Source organism: Vulpes vulpes, chromosome 13 (assembly GCF_048418805.1).
Source record: "Vulpes vulpes isolate BD-2025 chromosome 13, VulVul3, whole genome shotgun sequence".
NCBI classification, from domain to species: Eukaryota; Metazoa; Chordata; class Mammalia; order Carnivora; family Canidae; genus Vulpes; species Vulpes vulpes.
Window position 1 is genome coordinate 95444069 of NC_132792.1, and position 23585 is coordinate 95467653.

At 41.3% G+C, this 23585-nt stretch overlaps 1 protein-coding gene across 18 annotated transcripts in view; it reads right to left on the bottom strand.

Annotated features, from left to right (window-relative positions):
• The window catches only part of TMEM241 (transmembrane protein 241), a 123565-nt gene that overhangs the window by 99326 nt on the left and 654 nt on the right, over positions 1-23585 (bottom strand). For 12 of the 18 annotated variants that reach the window (XR_003236183.2, XR_011996750.1, XR_011996751.1 and 9 more), the window contains exons 1-3: positions 14375-14552; positions 9652-9698; positions 3654-3731 (exon numbers count right to left, since the gene is read on the bottom strand). Coding sequence is in view for 12 of the 18 variants with exons in the window: in XM_072735083.1 (XP_072591184.1) it covers positions 3654-3731; positions 9652-9698; positions 14375-14446 (197 nt within the window). In the remaining 6 variants the exon portion in view is untranslated. Of the gene's footprint in view, positions 1-3653; positions 3732-9651; positions 9699-14374; positions 14553-23585 lie in introns of those variants that run through there. The other 6 variants (XM_072735087.1, XM_072735088.1, XR_011996752.1 and 3 more) reach the window with 5 other exon arrangements.

The window sequence follows — 23585 nt, forward strand, 5'->3', positions numbered from 1 at the left end:
AAAGAATTCCTTGGGAAAAAAAACAACAGGAAAAAATATCCAAAACATAAGAATTGAGTGTTAATTTTCCTCTCTGAGCAACGGTAACTGTTCATAAAACTGTTAAGAATCACTCAAAATGAAATACCAACACATTGAAACATATTTGAGAAACTCCAACCACCGGTAACTTTGATGAAGATGAGCTATTTCACTTAAAAACAAAAAATCAATCATAAAAAGAATTATCCTAATTGATTTGTTCACTGTTCATTTCTTTAGGGACAGGACTGAGTTAATTTGGAGGTTTTATCAAAGAAATTTTTTATGGTTTTCCAGCAAAGATTCTCAGTGGAAAATTAAGGAGTGGGGCTTTCTTCTTCATCTGTTAGAAACCTCTGGTCACAAAGGAATTGTGGCATAGAATTATTCACTTAGAGCTTCTCATACTTGAAAACTTGGGAATTAAAAATTTGCTGTTTTAGGGCAGTCCCCGTGGCGCAGCGGTTTAGCGCCACCTGCAGCCCAGGGCGTGATCCTGGGGACCCGGAATTGAGTCCCACATCAGGCTCCTTGCATGGAGCCTGCTTCACCCTCTGCCTGTGTCTCTGCCTCTCTCTCTTTCTGTGTGTGTGTGTCTCTCATGAATAAATAAATAAAATCTTTTTTAAAAATTGCTGTTTTAGATATAGTGAAAAAAGTAGTATGTACACATTACTTTCAAAATATCTTTATTTAAAAATGTATTCTGGTAATAAAGGAGCCAAAGGATGGTATGAAAAGTCTCCAATGAAATCACACCTGATTCTATAAGCAATGGTTCCAGACTCTAGTAACCAATGCCGTGGTCTCACTGCCAGATGTCTAGTCAGTTTTCTGGATCATGTTTTGGAAACACAGATAGTCTACAGCACAGGATTTCAACATCTGCTAGAAAAATCACTTTGCTGCTCTGCAATTGTCTGGTAGTGGCAGTAGCTGCCATATAAAGACAAACTTGTGCCTAAAAACCAGTGCTATCTCTCTAAAGACAGAAGGCCTCAGGGTGTCATCCAACATTTGGTGATCACGGTTGCCAAGTAAAAATCCTAGAGAAGATTGATTCCATCAGGTCACTCAATGGAGTCAATACATGACATGGCCAGAGATTGACCAACACAGCAGATATGGCCTCTCTGCAAAGTAGGAAATGTGATGCCAGGTTCTGTGACTTGTTTTAAGAGGGAATCTGGGATTCTCCTACACTCCAGGCTATAAGGAGTCTAAATGAGCTCTCGTGGCATATGTTATTAAATATTGATTTGGGGACCACCCACTGGTACAATCCCCATTCCGCAATGACCTCAGGGACTCCAAGCTGTCTGCCTGCTGCTGTTTTTATTTTTAGTAGGGTCCAACCTCTGCTATCTCTACCTAAGTGCACAATCACACAGCAAAGCTGGGCTTCAGTTCTCTACTGATACAATCAGAAAGCCAAGCCCAGTAGGAAACGCAACCGTGGCAAACACAAACCTATCCTGGCAACACACGAAGGAACATTGGGGCCAGGTCCTTGCTGCTAGCCCTCTGGTCACTCCCTTCTACCAAGGGTCCATGGCAACTAGAAATCCTGAGCTGTGCCAGCGGTCATTAACCACGAGATCCACTACAAACTAAGATGCTAAGATCTTTGACAGGAGCTTAACTGAGCCGACATCATGTGTAAGGCTGTGAAGCCACCTAAGATAGTCCAGGAGACAGAAGTGAGATGGTCTCTGAGAATTTAGCAGGGGGAATGAAAGAGGGTATGACCACTGATCTGCAATGGGTAGAACCCAGCATCACGTAAGTTCAAGGGACAACAGTGTCTACTGGGTCTCAAATTTTTAACATTGGAAGATCACTTCTTCCAGGGCAAAGAACCTAAGAATCTTTGAGTTTATCCAGTTTAGAGTCATTCCTCTTTCCCCTCCCTCAAAAAGCAGAAGGGGACGCTTGGGTGGCTCAGTGGTTGAAATCTGCCTTCGGCTCAGGGCGTGATCCCGCGATCCTGGGATGGAGTCCCTCATTGGGCTCCCAGTAGGGAGCCTGCTTCTCCCTCTGCCTGTGTTTCTGCCTCTCTCACTCTGTGTCTCTCATGAATAAATAAATAAAATCTTTAAAAAAAAAAGGCAGAAGAAGAATTCCACCAACAGATGAATGGGTAAACAAATTGCAGTGTATACATGCAACAGAATATTATTCACCCTCAAAGAGGGAGGAGATCCTGATACTTGTGATAATTCTTTTTTTTTTTTTTTTTACTTGTGATAAGTCTGAGGACAGTAAGTGAAATAATGACTGACAAAAGGACAAATACTGTATGCTTCCACTTAAATGAGGTACCTATAGTAGGCAAAGTCATAGAATGGAAAATGGAACGGTGGTTACTGGGAGCTGGCGGGAGGGAAGGCAAGGTGGGGAGTTATTGTTTGTTATGGAATTTCTGTTTGGGATGATGGGAAATTTCCGCAGATGGATGGTGGTAACAGTTGCACAACACTGTGAATGCACTTAATGCTAATGAATTGTACACTTACAAATTGTTTTAAATGGTAAATTTTGAGATGCCTGGGTGGCTCAGTGGTTGAGCGTCTGCCTTTGGCTCAGGTTGTGATCCTGGGGCCCTGGGATGGAGTCCTGCATCGGGTTCCCAGCAGGGAGCCTGCTTTTCCCTCTGCCTGTGTTTCTGCCTCTCTCTCTCTCTGTGTCTCATGAATAAATAAATAAAATATTTAAAAAAATTCTAATACATTGTTGACCAATCACTTCTTCCACTATGAATTTGGTCTGTAGATAGTAGTATTGCATCAATATTAATTTCCTGATTTTGATTACTGAGCTGCAGCCATGTAAGAAAATGTCCTTGCTCTTAGAAAATACATACTAAAGGGGTGCCTGGGTGGCACAGTTGGTTGGGCAACCGACTCTTGGTTTTGGCTCAAGTTGTGATCTCAGGGCTATGGGATCAAGAGCTGCATCTGACTCTGCACTTAGCACCAAGTCCACTAGGGATTCTCTCTCTCCCTCTCCCTCTGCCCCTCTCATTTGTGCGCTCTCTCTCTCTCTCCCTTAAATAAATAAATTCTTAAAGAAAAAAAAAGAAAAATCACACTAAAGAATTTAGAAATAAAGAAAACAGGCATTTTACCCTCAAATCTGTAACTTATTCTCATACAGTTCAGGAAAAAAATGTATATATATATATATTTAATATATATTTATCTCAAGAGAAAATGATGGGAGAAGCAAGGTAAAATAATAATTGAGGAATATGAGTAAAGGGTACAGAGGTTCTTTGCACTATTTCTAACTGTTCTGTAAAGTAGTAAATAATTTCAAAATTAAAAATTTACAAAAAGATTTAGAAACCCATATACTGTGCTCCCATGACCTAACACAAAGCTCACTTAATACAGTGTTATAAATTATGTATCTCAATTAATTCTAATATTATATTAGTAACATCACTAACCAGGATAACACTCCTTGAGTTCTATATGGTTATAAAAGCATTAAAATCTCAGAAAGGAACTAAGAGATCAAGCAACTCAAATATACATCCGTGTTTCCCAACGTAACACCAGAAGAAATCAAATAATGTGAAAAGAATGCAGGGTATGAATCATGAATCAAGCAAGAAGAGGTAGTTCTACCTTGAAGTGCTGTTGATCTCGGCCCAGCCCAGCTTCCATGACACGTGAAGCAGAAGTCCACCAATTAGTGTCTGCCACCTAGAAAGGATAAGGGCCAATGTGAATTTGAGAGAATGCCATGGGCTCAAACACCATCCAGCCCCTGCAGACCCATTGGCTGACACAAATATACACATCCAAGCCTTCCCCCAACTCTCTTTTCCCATTCTCTCCTAGCTGGCATCCCAGTTCCCAGATCCCTCCTTCTCAACCTGTACTATCCTTGAGTCCAGCTGTACCATCCAGTGTTGACACTGATAGTCTTCTCTTCTTACTCTAGACTTTTCCTGAACAATCCAACAACTGTCTCCACTTCTCCCATTGTTCCCAATAATAACTGTGCTTACCTGGACACCGCCACCCTGATACGCCACAAGCTCCCAATAATAACTTGCCTATAACATGATCTTGAACTTCCCTTCCCCATCCTGATCCGCTTCTGCATCCCTAATCAGCCAAACTAGAGCCTAGATGTCATCCTTGCTCTTCCTCCTCACTCAGCTCCCTCATCTGCTCATGAAATCCTGTTAAGCATAAACCCATAACAGTTCTCAAGTACTTCCATTTCTTCTGCCTCTGCCTCATGCAGACTCCCATTGTGACACACCTGAACCCAGCATCAGTGCCCTAACTGGTGTCCCTATCCCCAGGATGGTCCTGCAACATCCATTCTCTACCTTTCAGCCAAAGGGCTTGTTCCAGAATGCTAACTTAATTTTGTTCACTCATTCGTTTTAAAAATGGTTGATTCTTCCCAGGTGGATAGTAGCAGTTCCCAACCTCTTTTCTGCCACGATGCATTCGGGGTCATGTAATTCATGTGAGACACACTTCCTCAGCATGCAGAGTACAGGGGGAGCACAGGTTGTAAATTAAGCACCCCTGCCCCTGCCATTGCACAAAGTACAGCAAAATTCAAAATGAGTGAGACGGTATTACAGGCATAACTTCACCTTGGTTCACTCTATTGCTTTATTGATTTTAAAACCTTGTTTTGAGTTATGACTTGAGACACCTCACCTCAGAAGTGATTACAACACACCCAAGTGTTGTGGCATGACAGTTGAGAACTGGCTGGCCTACAGGATAAAGTCACTGGTGTGTGACACACAAGCCTTCCAAGACTTGCACTCTCCCCCTTCCAGGATCAGCTCCTGTCCATCTGCCATGGGCAGCGACATTCCAGCCATACTAAACAACCCACAGCCTTGGATGTGCCAGGTCATTTCATACTTCTAAGAGTTTCCATGTGCTGTCCTCTTCACCCATAATATTCTCCCATTTCCTTGTGTCTTGGTGAACATTTGCTCATCCTGTAAGATCCAGTTTATATGCCTCTTTGTAAAACCTTCACAGACCCAGCCAAGCAGAGCAGACAGATATGGGTCATGCCCTCCAACAGTATGATCTAGAGAAGTGGCACTCAACCATATGGATATTCCCCCTGGGAAAATGTGGCAGTATTTAGAGACATTTTTAGTTGTCACAACTGCGGTGGGAGAAGGGAGGGTGCTACTGGCATCTGGTGAGTGTAGCCAGGGATGCTGCCAAACATCCTACAATGTGCAGGACAGCCTCATAACAAAGGATTACCCAGCCCAAAATGTCAATAGTAATTTGAGAGATGACAGTGGCCCAGGAAGGGATGATTTGGATGAAGAAGGAGGACAGATTCTGGAGATGTTCAGGGGGTCCTGGTGGTTAACTAGATGTTAAGGATGAAGAAGACAAAGGAATCAACTCCCAGGTTTCTGGGAGTTTCTCAGTTGGGCAACTAGATAGAAGGTGCCATTCACAGCAAGTAAATTTAAGGGGCAGGCAGGAGAGAAAAGAAAGTTACACAACAGCAGAGATCTTTGCTTTCTCCTCTGATGTACCCCACATGTCTAAAACAGTGCCCAGCACATAGTATGCACCCAATAAGGATTTATAGAATGAATTACGCTGCCCTACTGTGTAACTCCTATGTGCCAGGCATTGTTCTAAGCACTGGGGTGTCACACTCCAGTGGCAAGACCGATTTTTTAAAAAGTCTTCCATTTGTAGACCTTACAGTCTGTTGGAGGAACAAAAGTCAGCATATCATATCCACTGGTACACAGGGGAAAAAGCAATCCAGATCTAGAGATTCTTCTTTCCCACCTAAGTTCCCTAAGTCTCAACCTGGAAGGACTACAAGACAGTTAGGACCAGGAAATGATTCCTATTCATTAACAGAGAAAACAATATCCCAGCTTTACTAACTGAAATACAGTGGGCCCCTCCTTACTTGTGGGGGGATGCATTCTAAGACCCCCCCCCCAGCAGATGCCTGAAACTGGAGATAGTGCCAAACCAAATATGTTTTTTCCTACACACACACACCTATGATAAAGTTTAACTTATAAACTAGGCACAGTAGATTAACAATAGCCAATAATAAAATTGAACAGTTGTAATAATATACTGTAATATAAGTAATGTGAATGTGGTCTCTCTCTTAAAATATCTGTACTCCCCCTTCTTGAGATTCTGTGACATGATAAATGCCTAGATGGTGAGGTGAAGTAAGGTGAATGATGTAGGCATTGTGATAGAGCCTTAGGCTACCATTCACCCCTGATAATAAGTCAGGGAAGAATCATCTACTTCCAGACCACAGGTGACCACAGGTGATCAGAACCGCAGAAAGAGAAACCGTGGATGTGGGGGGACTACTGTATACATAATCATAAACAATATTTTTAAAGTTTTGCTATGAAGTAGTAGGGGGAAACCTGACAAAGTAATTCTGAAGTTCACCTGAAATAATGTACTGGTGATACGATAAAAAACAAAAATCCATAAGTGTAAAAACAGAAGTGTGCAAGTCTTCTTCCCTTGCCTGTCCCCTCTCTGCACAGCTTCCACCTTTTCCTATGGGTAACCACTCTTGGTAGTTTCTTCACCTTTATTATTATTTTTTTAATTTTTATTTATTTATGATAGTCACACACACAGAGAGAGAGAGAGAGGCAGAAACATAGGCAGAGGGAGAAGCAGGCTCCATGCACCGGGAGCACGACGTGGGATTCGATCCTGGGTCTCCAGGATCGCGCCCTGGGCCAAAGGCAGGTGCTAAACCACTGCGCCACCCAGGGATCCCACCTTTATTTTTTAAATAAGAAAAACACACACACACTATTCTACATGATAGTACTGTACTACCCTGTAACAGATTTGCTTTTGTCCCCCATTAAATGTATCTTGAAAATCTATTTTATTTATTTATTTATTTATTTATAGAGACACACACACACAGAGAGAGAGAGAGAGGCAGAGACACAGGCAGAAGGAGAAGTAGGCTCCATGCAGGGAGCCTGATGTGGGACTCGATCCCAGGTCTCCAGGATCATAGCCCAGGCTGCAGGCGGTGCTAAACCGCTACGCCACTGGGGCTGCCCTTGAAAATCTTTTTATTTCAGCACCTGAGAGTGTCATTATTTTTTGACATTTGAATAGTATTCCATTAAGGACCTAATATAATTTATTTAATGGGATCTGTAGAGATGAAAATGAGGCTGTTTAAAAATGCCTGCTGTCACAGAGCTGCAATATTTCACATGTACATCTTCATACGTATTTCATTTATGTGAGTGCAAGTAAATCTCTCAAATAAATTCCTCGAAGTGGAATCGTGCAATTGAAGGATTCAGACTGTTGAAATAGTGTCCCATATTGCCAAAGTGCCAAAGATACTGTACCAATTTGCCACCGCAGAGCCATGTATAGCCAGAACCGCGATCTGACATCACGTCCTGAGCCAAGGCAGATGCTCAGCTGCTGAGCCACCGTGGTGCCCCTATAACATGTCTTTTTATTTTTAACTGCATGCTTTAGCATCATAATACATCTTTCTTCATGTGTTTAGTGCTTTTTGTCCTGAACCTCATCTAGCAAAGATCATTACCCTGCTTTTTTGTTTGCATTTGTCTAATTTTTTTTTTAAAAGAATGAAGGAAAAAAATAAAAATAAATAAATAAATAAATAAATAAATAAATAAATAAAAAGAATGAAGGATGTCATGCTGTATGACATATTTAAATGTTATAATAATTAAAACAATTTAGGGGGACGCCTGGGTGGCTCAGCGGTTGGGCCCCTGCCTTCTGCCTGGGGCATGATCCTGGAGACTGGGGATGAGTCCCACGTTGGGCTCCCTGCATGGAGCCTGATTCTCCCTCTGCCTGTGTCTCTGCCTCTCTCCCTCTGTGTGTCTCTCATGAATAAATAAATAAAAATTTAAAAAAAAAAGAAAGCAATGGTACCAATCATAATTATCAATATATTTGTCCACTATAAAAATAAAACAACTTTTTAAAAAAAGCTTGAGTGGAGGGGTGCCTGAGTAGCTCAATCAGTTGAGTGTCCAACCCTTGGTTTCAGCTTAGGTCATGATCTAAGAGTGGTGAGATCGAGCCCTGCATCAGGCTCCTACTCAGCACAGAGTCTGCTTGAGTTTCTCTGTCTCTCTGCCCCTCTCCCATGCTTGTGCTTTCTCTCTTCCTCTCTGTCCAAAATAAATAGATCTTAACTAACTAAATAAAAAAATAAAAAGCTTGAATGGGGATGAGGTGAGGAAGGGAAATGTGAGTGCTAAAGCCCTCCATGCTGCTTCTACAACATCTTGACTACTGACCCAGCTCCACACCACTTTTTCCTTCTATCTTCTTTTTAATAATGGCATTCTTCAATCATAAGACCACACGCGGGCAGCTCGGGTGGCTCAGCGGTTTAGCGCTGCCTTCAGCCCAGGGCATGATCCTGGAGACCTGGGATCGAGTCCCATGTCAGGCTCCCTACATGGAGCCTGCTTCTCCCTCTGCCTGTGTCTCTGCCTCTCTCTCTCTCTCTCTCTCTGTGTATTCTCATGAGTAAATAAATAAAATCTTAAAAAAAAAAAAAGACCACATGCTAGATTTATCTGTAGTTTTCTCTGTTGCTTCCTTCTTATATTTTAGCAATAAATTCTCTATGATATTACTTAAAAATATTTTTGAAAAATCAAAATAATTATGAACAAAATGAAAGGCAAAGGGCAAACTGCATAAAAAAAAGGAAATTTCTAATAAACATGGTGGACAAGTGGTTGGCATCTTAAAATATGAGGAAGTCATTAAATTAATAAGAAAAAATACTAACACCCCAGTAAAAATAAAAGGAGAAAAGGCACAAATAGACACTTGATAATATCGATACAAGTAGGTAACACACATAAGAAAACTGTCCAACTTCATTAATAATCTATGAAATGATAAGACAAAAAATGTTATACCATTTGGGACTCATGAAATCATCAGAGAGAAAAAAAACAGTCATGGTTTGAGTACAATATTATAGAAGCTTTCATATAGAGGCTGGGTGACAATGTAAATTGGTAACACATTTCTGGAAAAGAACTTAATATCCAAGAGGAATAGAATACTAAAGAAGTTCATATGCTTTAACCCAAATTTCTAATATTGGAATCTATCCCAAAGAAATAGCTAGAAATTTGATAGATTTGAATACAAAAAATGTCTGATAATATTATTGTTTTTATCCTTCAAAATGGGACACAATTTAAATGCCCATTAATAGATGGTTAAATAAATTACAGTATGTCTATTTGATTTAAAAAAAAGAAAGAAAGAAAATCTATGTAGTCATTAAAAACATTTTTTTTAAAGATTTATTTATTGGAGAGAGATAGCACGTGAGCAGAAGGAGGAGCCGAGAGAGGCAGAGAAAGAAAATCTCAAGCAGACTCCCTGCTGAGCACGCAGCCCAAAGCAGGGCTCCATTTCAAGACTCTGAGATCAGAACCTGAGCAGAAATCAAGAGTCAGACACTAAACTTACTGAGCCACTCAGGTACCCCTAAAAATAGTACAAAGTACAGCTAATGATGCTGGTTGGACATGTCCCACAAATGTGTACAAAAAGCATAAAAGATACTCACCCTTGGAACAGTGTAGGGTAGGTAAATTTCAAGACAGACAGGACATACTGAAAAACAAATACCAGAGTAATGAACAAATTATAGAGAACTGATCATATAATGAAAGAAATTGTTATTGAAGAAACCTAAGTACACTCGAATTTCAAAAAGACTTTTATCCTTCTCCCCTCAAAATCACACACTGGGCAAAAATTTAAAAATGACCTTCCAAGTCATATGAGAAAGAGTGGGTCTGTTTTTCTGCAGGGTCATCAGAAGCCTGACTACCTCTCAGTTGGGGAATGGAACTGGGATCATTAGCAAATTGGGATGCCCAGCAGCTGGGTCTGATGCTAAGGATGCCCAACCATTCAGCCTCTTTCCAGACCCCAGAAGTGCCACGGTGGAACTGCAGAAACTCAAGAAAAATGGACACAGTCTCTTTTCTCAAAGTATTCACGTTATCTACTATCCAATTTACCTAAAAATCCAAACCCCTCCTTTGTTTCTCTTCAAGGAAGAACTGCATCATACTCTGTTTCCTTCATGTTTCTTCCATTTGGGAGAATTTGGTTTTTGCATTCTAAAGATCCTTTTTTTTTCTTTTTAGCTAATTCTCCTTAGGCATCATTAATTTTTTCTGTGCTCTAGCATTTTAAGGATTTTTTCAAACCAACCTGACCAAGGTCAACTTGTATTTCTAGTCTGTCTTTTACAACACTTCATGAATGAGGGGACTATGTTTTGTCTTCCTGGGTATCTTTTCCTACTATTGAACACTAAGAATTTTTGGAAAGTTTAAAAACCATTAAAGGCTTTAGGCAAGGACTCTACTGATTCTTCACAGGATCTAAAAAACAGAATGGACTGGGGTTGGGCAAATTTACATACTTGTCTTTAAACTACACCAAAGCCTTCTAGTATGAGCTCCTAAATGTCACAATTACGGCTAGCTGCTGTGCTCTGATCAATATTCACTAGAGATGGACCTTCTTCTTCTCCGAAATCTACTTATTCACATAATTCAGTATGCTCCTTCCCATTCTTCCTTGATATTTTCATTCTAAAACAGAGACAGAGGGATGCCTGGGTGGCTCAGTGGTTGAACATCTGCCTTCAGCTCAGGGCATGATCCTGGGATCCCAGGATCAAGTCCTGCATCAGGCTCCCCACAGAGGCCTGCTGCCTCTCTCTTGTGTGTCTCTCATAAATAAAATCTTAAAAAGAAAAAAAAAAAAAAAAACAGAGACAGGGGATCCCTGGGTGGCTCAGTGGTTTAGCACCTGCCTTTGGCCCAGGGCGTGATCCTGGGGTCCTGGGATCGAGTCCTACGTTGGGCTCCTGGCATGGAGCCTGCTTCTCCCTCTGCCTGTGTTTCTGCCTCTCTCTCTCTCTCTCTCTCTCTCGTGAATAAAAAAATAAAAAAATTAAAAAAAAAAAAAACAGAGACAGAGAAAGGATAAAGTGAGCATCTGTGCCATGCATTACATCACCCTTAACAACCTTCATGAAGGGGATCCCTGGGTGGCTCAGCGGTTTGGCGCCTGCCTTCGGCCCAGGGCGTGATCCTGGCGTTCCAGGATGGAGTCCCATGTCAGGCTCCCTGCATGGAGCCTGCTTCTTCACCCCTCTCTCTCTCTCTTTCTCTGTCTCTCATGAATAAATAAATAAAATCTTTAAGAAAAAAAAACCTTCATGAAAATAATGAATATTTATTTAGTTTACTGTGTGCTGAACTTTGTCATAGATATTGGGGGTGAAGATAGAAAATGCTGAAGTTCTTACCTTACCTTGCTAAACAAGAGTAAAAAAAGAAATCTCTGAAAAATGAAATTAAGTCCTAATATTTATTCTTTCGGCAATTCTTCATGTCACTGAAAAGTGTTGCTCAGGGCAAAATGCTATTTAATGGAACAGCGGTGAGCACTTCATAGGAAAAAGAAGGAGCAATTTGGGAGCCTTTCAAAGGAGAACAGATGTGGACTTTGACTCCAGGCTGAAAGCTTAACAGCTGTAAGAGGAAGAAGGACCAGTAGCTGCTTGGGCCCCACAGGGCTGGTTACTGCCAGAATCTCCACAGGCTGGAGCAACGTGTCACTCAGACTAGGTCCAGAGAGCCACAACACCTGCTGTTGAAACCAAAATCAACCATTCTTTTAACACTAGAAGCAATAAGCCTAAAATAGACAAGGTTTTTTGTTTGTTTTTAATCAATTTTCTTTTTACAAACACAGGGAGATAGTTTGCGGAGGAAACTATACTGAGAAATAGAGAAATAAAAAAAAACCAGCATAGAGTCTACTAAAAACTGGAAGAGAGGATCCTGTCCTATAAACAGAAAATAATCTTCATTGATTCAAAAGAAAATTCATTTGGCAGTCACTATGTGCTGGGGAGCCCAGGGCACAGCTCCTTCTCATTTGGCCCCTACTTGGTCCAAGTCAAACTGCCATGGAGGCCAGAAAGAAGCATGACTGTCCTGGGGTGAAACAATGGCATAATCTAAGAGTTACAAAGTCCCTACCAGAGTCCCATTATGAAGGACTACCTCTCCCAACCTTACCCAGGCCTCACACCTGCTTTCTGCTACTCTTGCCTCCACTTCCTCTTTCTCCTTTATATAATCTCACCTCCCTTTCTCTCTGCCTTTTACTGTTCTTCTGCTTTCCATCTACTCTGACATTCCCCAGAGCCCTGAACCAAAGCACTCCAAACCTTTGTGGAAAATGGAAAAGGATTTATTATTGAAATTCTTAGGGTCCTTGGGAATCTACGATTTCTATTACTCAGATCAGATTCTCCTAAACACATGACAATTTGGTTTTTTTGTTTTTGTTTTTTGTTTTTTTATCTAGCACCTTGAGGCATGATGCACATGGAATGTACTACCGTCTTTATTACATTGATTGCAAAATGGTGAGAGGCCCCAGTAAATAGAAAAATAATTCCATAGATGCAATGTGCATCCAGAGAGGGTATAAATTGCTATGAACTAAATGCTATCTGCCTGCAGGACTGTTTTACTTGGGTACTTCCTTTGTTAACCAATAATGCTGCTTGTGGGTTTTCATGAAGACTTCTCACTCTTCCCTTCTGATGATTATATGAAAATAAAAGGAGGGTCATTCTGTTTTTAAGTGAAACGTTACCAATATATTCATCAGGTTAACTAGACAAATTAGAATATGTAAGTGAAAAGGCCAGGATTTCAGAAATTCACATATTCCAGAAAAGGTGCTATCTTTAGCTATAGGGCTTTGGGGTTGTTTTACTTTAGCTATCTATTCAATGAGGAAGAAACAAATCTGTTAAAAGCTAATAATTACTGTATCATACCATAAGCAAAAGACTGTCTTTCCTTCCTTCCGTCTCTTCTAGAGTATTTACCACTTACCTAATTTACTATGATGTTGGGCACTTGTCCAGCCACCTCACTAACGTAATTTCCATTAATCCTTAGAACGACTCTTTGAAGAGGACTTCTAATCCTACCTTAAAGTTTAAAAACTTAGGTTTAGAGAAATTAAAGTCCCAAAGATCAAGTTGAGTGGAGCCAGGATGTAAACCCATCACTGCCTCCCAGGAAGGTACTATTTATGGATCTTCATCATTAGAACTAAAAATCAACTGGACATGGGGAAAGAGGGTTCTGGAGCATCCTCTGAGTGCACTGAAGACAGCTACTCACATTAGGAGAACAGGTATAAGGAAATGTTATTTGTTAATAGTTTATTTCCAGAAAGCATGAGGGGTTTGGGGTTGGGAGTGGGGGTGCGTGGAGACCTTATGGTAGGAGGTGATCCTGGGCCTGGTATCACCACTTTACCTTGGTGTCCAGCCCAATGTCCCTGACAGGAGGAGCTGCCCCACTCTACCCCACAGGGGTCCAACATTTCCCTGCATGGTACTAAATCCAAGGCCAGCTTCCCCCTCCTAACAAAATAAAAACATGGTGCCACTGCTTCCCTGCCTTTTCATTAAGATGAATTACGTGACATTACTTTAAATAAAATTAATTTCACATTTTATTTTCCAAAATATTTTCATGAAAACCTCTTGAATATACTGGAAGTGTCTGGGATGGAGACATAGAAAAAAAGAAAAAGTTTGGGAGTCTGTGGTGTGAGGGAAAGATGGAGATGGAAATGGATTGATTGATCTCTTCTTTTTAAAAGCTTCCTGAACTTGGTGGGTTTCTAGGAGCAGGGGTATGTTGTAGAAAAAGAAGACAGATTTGTCAGATTTCTTCTACTCCGCCTTCCCCGAGAGGACAAGAACCAACTGCTTTATTTCCCTTAAAAGTAGTATACAGGGGATCCCTGAGTGGCTCAGCGGCTGGGCACCTGCCTTCCGCCCAGGTGATCCTGGAGTCCCAGGATCGAATCCCGCATCGGGCTCCCTGCATGGAGCCTGCTGCTCCCTCTGCCTGCCTCTCTCTCTCTTTCGAATAAATAAAATCTTAAAAAAAAAAAAAAAAAAAAAGTAGTATGCACAACCCCAAATTAATTTCCTGGAAATTCGCCAATCAAAAACTTCGGTGTCGCAGATGCAAGGGATGCTTTGCAGGACGGGAAGCAGGCAGGGCCGGCACGGTTCAACACATCCTATTTCTACCTGCGGACGCCACAGAGTAGGCTTCCTCTCCACCACCACCAGGATGCGGGAGGCTGCATCTGCTCCACGTCGGTGTGCGGACTCAGATCTCCCGCGTGCAATCATCGCCACCCCACGCCCGCCCCCTCACCTTGTTCGTGAGGTAAGAAGCCAGGTAGCAGGTACAAAAGGTGAGGCCCACCAGGCACCTCCTCACGCACATGGGTCAACCCGCGCCCCTTCCCGGGGACCCCGCGGGGAGCACCCAGACTGCGTCCGGAGCCGGGCCGCCGCCTGCGCAGCCAGGACGGCCACGTGGCCCCGAGCTCGGCCAATCGGCGCCGGGACCGCCCCGCCCCCCCGCCCGGTGCCCGCCCCTTAAAGGGACCGCGCCCCCGTTGGCCGCGCAGCTGCAGAGTGAGCGAGGCAGCCTCCTGCTGCGGAAGGAGATCCGGGGAGAGATAAGCGCCCCCCCCGGCCCCCCCCGCGGGGCCTGCGACCGATGTGGACAAGGACAGCAGTCGTTGTAAAAATAGTCGAAAATGGTAAACCAGGGGGAAAAAGAACAGTTTACGAAACAGTTCACGACACTCCACTACCGTTTAAAGAAAAATGTTCATCGCGGTCTCTAAATGGTGGAAGCAAAATGTTTATACTTTACTGAATCTTCCCCCTATTCCACGTTGAGTCTGTATTAGTTTTGCAAATGACATCCAAAGTTAATAAGTGCAGGGATCCTTGGGTGGCTCAGCGGTTCAGCACCTGCCTTTGGCCCAGGGCATGATCTTGGGGTCCCGGGATCGAGTCCCGCACGGGCTCCCCGCATGGAGCCTGCTTCTCCCTCTGCCTGTGTCTCTGCCCCCCTCTCTCTGTGTGTGTGTGTGTCTCATGAATAAATAAATAAATAAGATATTAAAAAAAAAAAGTTAAGTGCTGTTTTAAAAGAAGGAAGACAGGAGCTAGAATGAGTATAGTTTTGTTTTGTTTTTTCTTTTTTAAGAAAAGTCATTCTATTGATGAGGAACAGGGGTAGCTGAGGATAAGGCAGGAGCCTCAGGCAGGCAGCACATTGACAAGTTCTTTTTTTTTTTTTTTTTTTGAGATTTTATTTATTCATGAGAGACACAGGCAGAATCCTTAAAACAGGCAAAGGGACATCCCTTTAGCCTCCACGTTAATACTTTGCTAAGGGCAAAAGGCAATCTTACTGCAACCCCCAGGAGCCTGTAAGTCTACTTTAACATATAAAAATTCCTTTAGAATTTTCCTTTATCTCTAAACCCCCAAGATACATTGGCAATCATCCTTCAACCACATGGCCCACTGATACACATCTGAAGGGTCTCAGGAGCCTCAGGTTTTATTAGAGGGTAATAAGTGACCTTTTCCCAACAACAGCTAGCCCCCTAAGGTCCTGGAAACCTTGTTTCCAAAATTCTTTAGAGAGTATGCTATCCTCAAACACCCACCCCTGTCCCAACTCCTAGGTATATAATCAGCCACCCCTCCCAGGCCCAGGACAGCAGCTCTTCCTGCCCACGGGTCCTGTCCCCGGGGTTTAATAAAACCACCATTTTGCACCAAAGACACCTCAAGAATTCTTGGTCGTCGGCTCCAGACCTCACCTATATTCCAAAACTTCATCACTCGGATGTTGAAATTTACATAAAGTAAGAAATTCTCCCAAAAGTAGTTTCAAGCACTGCCCCTATTCCTAGTATATAGGAATTTTACCTAGTTAGGCTTTTGGCAAGTAGGAGTAAATATGCACAAAACATGTTGATGGACTTTGTCAGGAGCTAAAGGTACAAGTGTTCCTCACATGCAGAAACACAGATTTTGGAAATACCCCACACACCAGGAAAACTTCACTTTTTAAAGTTTGTGTTTCCTGTGCAAAATTGTTTATCAAAGTACATTATCCAAGCAAACACTAGATGTATTCACTCTACGTAAAAGATAAGTAAACTAAAAAGTAATTTTCCCTTGACATTATTCTAGGGAACCTATCTCAGAGCTAAATAGTCCTTATAAAGAAAATCTTTCCCCAACAGATTTCTTTGAAATCAATAGCTGTACTTGACAATCTCTGAGCACTTTCAGTAAATGAACAAATTCGGTTTGGGCCCTATTATTTCCTAGTTACTACTTATTTATTTATTTATTGACAGAATTTGCTTAGCAAGCAGAAACAACCAGAACAGTAAAGAACCATGTAAACAGAAGGTGACATTTGTAGGAAAAGTGCTGATAGATCATGCGAGAGCTATTGATTTTTCCAAAGCTGTATTATTCTGTTTCACAAAACATACTAAACTAAGACTGAATGAAAATAAAATCACCAGGTCTTATGCTGTCAAACAACAATCTGCTGTATATGAGATTAAGGTAGACCTAAATACATGAAAAGATTTAACTACTAGTATTGTTAATGAGATCTTTGAGAGCGAAGGGTCATAGTCATTAATATTTATTTATTTATTTATTTATTTATTTATTTATTTATTTATTTTTAAATTCAATGTGCTAACATATAGTATAACACCCAGTGCTCATCTCATGAAGTGTCCTCCTTAGTGCCCATTACCCAGTTACCCTTTACCACCGACCTCCCCTTATGCAACCTTTTGTTTCCCAGAATTAGGATTCTCTCATGGTTTGTCTCCCTCTCTAATTTTTCCCACTCAGTTCCTCTCCTTTCCCTTATAATCCCTTTCACTATTTCTTATATTCCACGTATGAGTGAAACCATATGATGATTGTCCTTCTCCTATTGACTTATTTCATTCAGCATAATACCCTCCAGGTCCATTCACGTCGAAGCAAATGGTGGGTATTCGTCTTTTCTGATGGCTGAGTAGTATTCTATTATATATAGACCACATCTTCTTTATTCATTCATCTGTCCAAGAACATAATGGCTCCTTCCACAGTTTGACTATTGTGGACATTACTGCTATGAACATTGGGGTGCAGATGTCCTGTCGTTTCATTACTTCAGTATCTTTGGGGTAAATACCCAGTAGTGCAATTGCTAGGTCATAGGGTAGCTCTATTTTTAACTAGATCTTTGAGAGCGAAAGGTCAGTCATTAGTTTATTTTTTGATAATGGATCCATAAGTCTTCAATAAATGTTGAATTAAAAAAGGGGAGTCTCAGATAGAACAATACCTTTGGGGGTTCTCCCCAACAAATCTTTTTTTTTTAATTTTTATTTATTTATGACAGTCACACAGGAAGAGAGAGAGAGAGGCAGAGACACAGGCAGAGGGAGAAGCAGGCTCCATGCACCGGAAGCCCGACGTGGGATTCGATCCCGGGTCTCCAGGATCGCGCCCTGGGCCAAAGGCAGGCGCCAAACCGCTGCGCCACCCAGGGATCCCAACAAATCTTTTTAATAATGATTTTTTTTTGACAGCAAACATGGAGAATTCTCAAAAGTTCGCAGAAGCAGCAGCATACTTTTGGAAACACCCTAAATCCCACTTTAAAAGCAGACAAGCTGGGTGGCTCAGCAACCAACTCTTGATTTCAACTCAGGTCATGATATCAGGGTTGTGGGATCCAGCCCCACACTGGCCCAGAGGTGGGCTACGAGTTGGGCATGGAGCCTATTTAGGATTATCTCTCCCTCTCTGTGCCTCCCCCTGCCTTCTCTCTCTTTCTCTCTGTAATAGGAGGGAATTTCCTCAATATGATAGAAAGCATCTTTGAAAGCCCCACAGCTAGCATTATACTTAGTGGTGAAAGACAAGGCTTTCCTCCTTAAGAATCAGAAACAAGACAAGGGTGACCATTCTTGTTACTTCTATTTTACATAATATTGCAAGTTCTAGCCAAGGCAATAAGACAAGAAAGTAAAAGAAAAGGCAAGATCAATTGCAAAAACAAATAAACAAAAAACCCTGAAGAAACAGAGGGGCCTGCGTGGCCCAGTTGGTTAAGCATCCAACTCTTGGTTTTGGCTCAGGTCATGATCTCAGGGTTGTGAGATCAGCCCCAAGTAGGGCTCCACACAGAATGCAGAGACTGCTTTACACTGTCTCTCCCTTTCTCTCTGCCCCTGACCCCCACACAGTCTTGCACACACTCTCACTCTCTCTCTCAAATAGATAAATAAATCTAAAAAAAGAGAGAGAGGGAGAAACAAAAAACTATCCTACTATAGATGACAAGATTTTGAATATATATATATAAACCTGGGGCACCTATATATAAAAAAAAAAAAACACAAAAAACCTGGGGCACCTGGCTGGCTCAGTCAATGGGACATGCAACTCTTGATCTCAGGGTTTAAGTTTGAGCACCATGTTGGGTATAGAAGTTACTTAAAAATAAAACCTTAAACAAAAAAAGAGAGCCATTGAGGATGATATGGTCTAATACATATTTAATATGAGTTCCAAAAAAGAATACAGAGAACATGAAAGAAGCATTTTTCCCACAACTGACAATAGGAAGTGTGTCTTTAGACACAGTAGGGATGAATCCTGAGCATACTACATGAAAAGAAATCCACTTAGTATATTCAAATTCATATTTTAATTGCAGTAAAAAATGCATAATATTATTCACTATATTAACCATTTTTTTAAGATTTACTTATTTATTTGAGAGAGAAAGAGACCACAAGTGGAAGGGACAGAGGGAGAGGGAGAGAGAATCTCAAGCAGACTCCATGCTGAGTACAGGACTCCATCTCAGGACCCTAAACCGAAACCAAGAGTCAGTTGCTTAATCAGCTGTGCCACCCAGGTACCCCACTATCTTAAAACCATTTTTAAATGTACAATACGGTAGTATTAAGTGTATGCACATTGTTGTGCAAAATATCCCTGGAACTTTGCATCTTGCTAAGCTGAAACTCTTTATCTATTGAATAACCTCTTTTCCTATTCTCCCCTTGCCCCTGACAACCACCATTCTTTCTGTGTCTAAGAGTTTGACTACCTTAGATACCTCTTATAAGCAGGATCAAATACATATTTTTTACAAAGGTATTCTTCTATTTATCCTTTAGTTAGAGTATTATATAATTTTTAATATAATGCAGTAAAGGAAACAAAACAAAATATGTTATTAAAAAATGGCAATGGGTTGCATAGGGTTTAGAACCATTGAGTCCCAACAGAGCCCAAATGAATCATATCCATTACATTACATTCTAGTAACTTTTTTAAAAAAATATTTTATTTTTAAGTAATCTCTACATCCAATGTGGAGCTTGAACTCAAAACTCAGAGATCAAGAGTCTCATGCATTAGTGACTGAGCCAGTCAGGTGGCCTAAGTTAACCTTATGAAAATACTGAGTCATCATTAAGTATACCACAGACTCTCCTGCCCCTATGCCTTGTGTTACAGCATTCCTTCCCCTGAAACTTAGCTTTATAGCTTCTCTCCAACCTTCATGGAGTAATTTGGTGGCACGTCCTCCATGCAGCCTTTCCAAATCTCATTAACCCACAGTGGATCCTGAAACATTCATTTTCTATAGCTGTCCTTTGGCAATTAATCACGCACTCTTTTGAGATAGAAATGTTGTGATAGGGCAGCCCGGGTGGCTTAGTGGTTTAGTACCACCTTCAGCCCGGGGCGTGATCCTGGAGACCTGGGATCAAGTCCCGCGTCAGGGTCCCTGCATGGAGCCTGCTTCTCCCTCTGCCTGTGTCTCTGCCTGTGTGTGTGTGCGTGCGTGTGTGTGTGTGTGTGTGTGTGTGTTTCTCTTGAATAAATAAATAAAATCTTTAAAAAAAAGAAATGTGTTATATTTCATATATTATTTCTCCAACTATATCTGATAGTTTTCTTGTTTCTTGCACAGGGCTTCAGTAGTATCCTAGGCAGTTAATAAATACTTACTGATTGCCTGAAACAACCACTTGCAAAATAGACTTAGTTTCAATATTAGACTAAAAAGTTTTATATCTCTTTAGGAGAGGGAGAGAGAGAATCTTAAGCAGGCTCCACACCCAGCACACAGCCAATTGTGGGGCTTGCTTCATCTCATGACCCTGAGATCATGACTTGAACTGGAATCAAGGGTCAGATACCTAACTGACTGAGCCATCCAGGTGTCCCCAATTAACTATTTTAAAGTGCAAAATTCGCTGGCATTGAGGAGATTCACAATGTTATATAAGTATCACCTATATCAATTTCCAATCTTCATCACCCCCAAAGTAAACTATTAAGCAGTCACTCTTAATTTCTGCCCCTCTCCCAAGCCCATCCCCTGGAAAACCATCAATCCGCTTTAGGTCTTTTTTTTTTTCTTTAGGCTTTTATGGATTTACCTATCCTGGATTTTTTTTGTATAAATGAAATCATACAATATGTACCTTTGTCACTGGGTTAATTAACTTAGCATGATGTTTTCAAGGTTCATCCACATTGTAGCTTGTATCAGTACTTCATTCCTGTAGTAGTTTTCTTGAGCTGCCATAACAAAATACCACAGACTATATGGCTTAAGCAACAGAAATTTATTTTCTCACTGTTCTGGAGGCTAGAAATCCAAAGTAAGGTGATTATAGGGTTGGTTTCCTTTAAAAGGCTGCTCTCTTGCTGCCCCTTCACACAGGAGTCTGTGACCAGGTGCCCTAGATGTGTTTTTCTTTTCTTATAAAAACACCAGTCATAACAGATTAGGGCCCCTACCCTACTGTCTTTAACTTAGATACCTCTATAAGAACTTATCTCCACATACTGTTACATTCTGGGGAGATACTGGGGGTTGAGATTTCAATATATGAATTTGGGGAGACATGATTCAATCCATAAAAGTAGCTTTTCATGGCCAAATAATATTCTATTGAGTGTATATATTATATTTTATTTATCCAGTCATCCACTGATGGACATTTGGATTGCTTCTAACTTTTGGATATTGTGAATAATAGTTCCATGAACATTCAGTTACAAGTATTTGTTTTCTATTCTCTTGGGCTTATACTTACAAGTGGAATTGCTAGGTCATATAATTCTATGTTTATATTTTAAGGAATTGCCAAATTGTTTTACACTGCAATGGCACCATTTTACATTCCTACCACCCAGGTAGGAGGTTCTCCACATCTTCACCAGCTCTTGCTGTTGAGTCCACTACCCCTTCACTCTTCAGCTCCATTAGGGCATTTCTCCCACTGAATTTATGCACTCCAACTACATCAAAATCTCTTGCATCTTAACTCTTTATATTCCTTCTAAAAGCTGTCTCCTTTTTCATTTCTTCCCATAGCTAATATTAACCACATAATTCATCACGCGTGACACTGGCTCCCCAAGTGTCAGTTTTCTAATCTGTAGAATGGGGATAACAACATCTCTCAGAATTGTTTTAAGAACCAAATGATGGGATCCCTGGGTGGCGCAGCGGTTTGGCGCCTGCCTTTGGCCCGGGGCACGATCCTGGAGACCCGGGATCGAATCCCACGTCAGGCTCCTGGTGCATGGAGCCTGCTTCTCCCTCTGCCTGTGTCTCTGCCTCTCTCTCTCTCTCTCTGTGACTATCATAAATAAATAAAAATTAAAAAAATTTTTTTAAAAAAAGAACCAAATGAGCTGGGACGCCTGGGTGGCTCAGTGGTTGAGTGCGGCTGCCTTTGGCTCAGGGCGTGGTCCTGGAGTACCAGGATCGAGTCCTGCATTGGGTTCCCCACATGGAGCCTGCCTCTCTCTTTCTGTGTCTCTCATGAATAAATAAATAAAATCTTTTTTAAAAGAACCAAATGAGCTAATGCAGTGCCTGGGTGGCTCAGTCAGGTAAGCATCGGACTCTTGATTTCAGCTCAGGTCATGATTTCAGGCTCCTGAGATTGAGCCCTGCATTGGTCTCCACACTCAGCTGGGAGTCTACTGGAGATTCTCTCTCTCTCTCTCTCTCTCTCCCTCTGCATCCTTTGCAGTTTCTCTCTCTCAAATAAGCAAATAAATCTTAAAAAAAAAAAAACAACAACAACAAATCAGCTGATATGCTTGAAGTGTTTAGTTCAATATATACTAAGCATTCACTAGATAGTAGCTATGAGAATGACTATCAGATTTCTAATCTTGGCCCATACTTTTTCTCACAAATCCAGGCTGCCGTTGGTCATTTTCAACTGCATCCATTCATTCAGTTCATTCATTCAGATCTTTATTGAGTGCCTGTTATAAGTCAGGCACCATACTAGGCTTTTATTACAACAGTGAACAAAATAAACATGGTCCCTGCTCTCACAGAGTAAGAAGAAAATAGGCAAATAAATGTGTATTTATATATTTTGATGGATGTTTCACAGGCAACTTAAGTTTAACATACACAAAATTAACATTATCTTCCCTCCAGTTCTCTTGGGTATATACCTAGGAGTAGAATTGCTAGATCATATAATTCTATAATTCCAAGAAATCATTCCTGAACATCTGAGTAGATCTGACCTCTTTCTTTATGTCATCACTGGGCCCTGCGTGTACTTCTATCATAGCATCTTTAACACTTAATCATACTGTGCTTATGACTTCAAGGTCCATGAGGATGGGCATCTATTTTTATTCATATTTGTCACTTCAATGTTAGGAGCTAAAGAAAGCACTCGATTAAAATTTGTTGAATAAATGATCTAAAACAAATACCCAGATTCTTAGTTCAACTTTTGACTTCCTGTCCTTTTTCTTTTTTTAAGGTTTTGTTTATTTATTGACTTGAGAGAGAGAGCAAGAGAGGGGGTACAGAGGAAGAAGCAGGGAGCCTAACACAGGGCTCCATCCCAGGACCTCGGGATCATGAGCAGGGAGCCTAACACAGGGCTCCATCCCAGGATCTTGGGATCATGAACTGAGCCACCTAGCTGCCCCTCTATACCTCAACTGTAACCCTTTGAGCCTTAAGAGGGAATGCGATTTTCACATACATTCATATATATGGGCAACCTTTGCCAAGAATAAGTCTGTATTCTATCATATAGTTTTGCCTTATTTCAATTTGTAGTTTCTGGAAGATTCAGAACCTGTCCTGCCCTGGAATGGCAAAAATTGTTTGCTAAAGGAAACCATCAAGGTGGTTATCCTAGGGATCTCAAGCATAGACAATCGGGGGTCCTGGCCCAGAACTGGCAATGCAGGAACATTGTTATCGAGCGTTTCTGTCTAGAACGTCTTAATAGTCAACATGTAGACATACAGAGCCAGTCCCCTAGCCCATGGTGCCTGGGTTCACGACGCATTAGCTTTGCCCCTCATTAGCCATATGACCTCCTGCAGGTTGCTTCAGTTCTGTGTGCCTACGTTTCATTATTGGTAAAATCAAGATCATGCTAGAAATAGAATGCACCTCTTGTGATTTTTTTTTAAAGGTTTATTTACTCGCAAGAGACACAGAG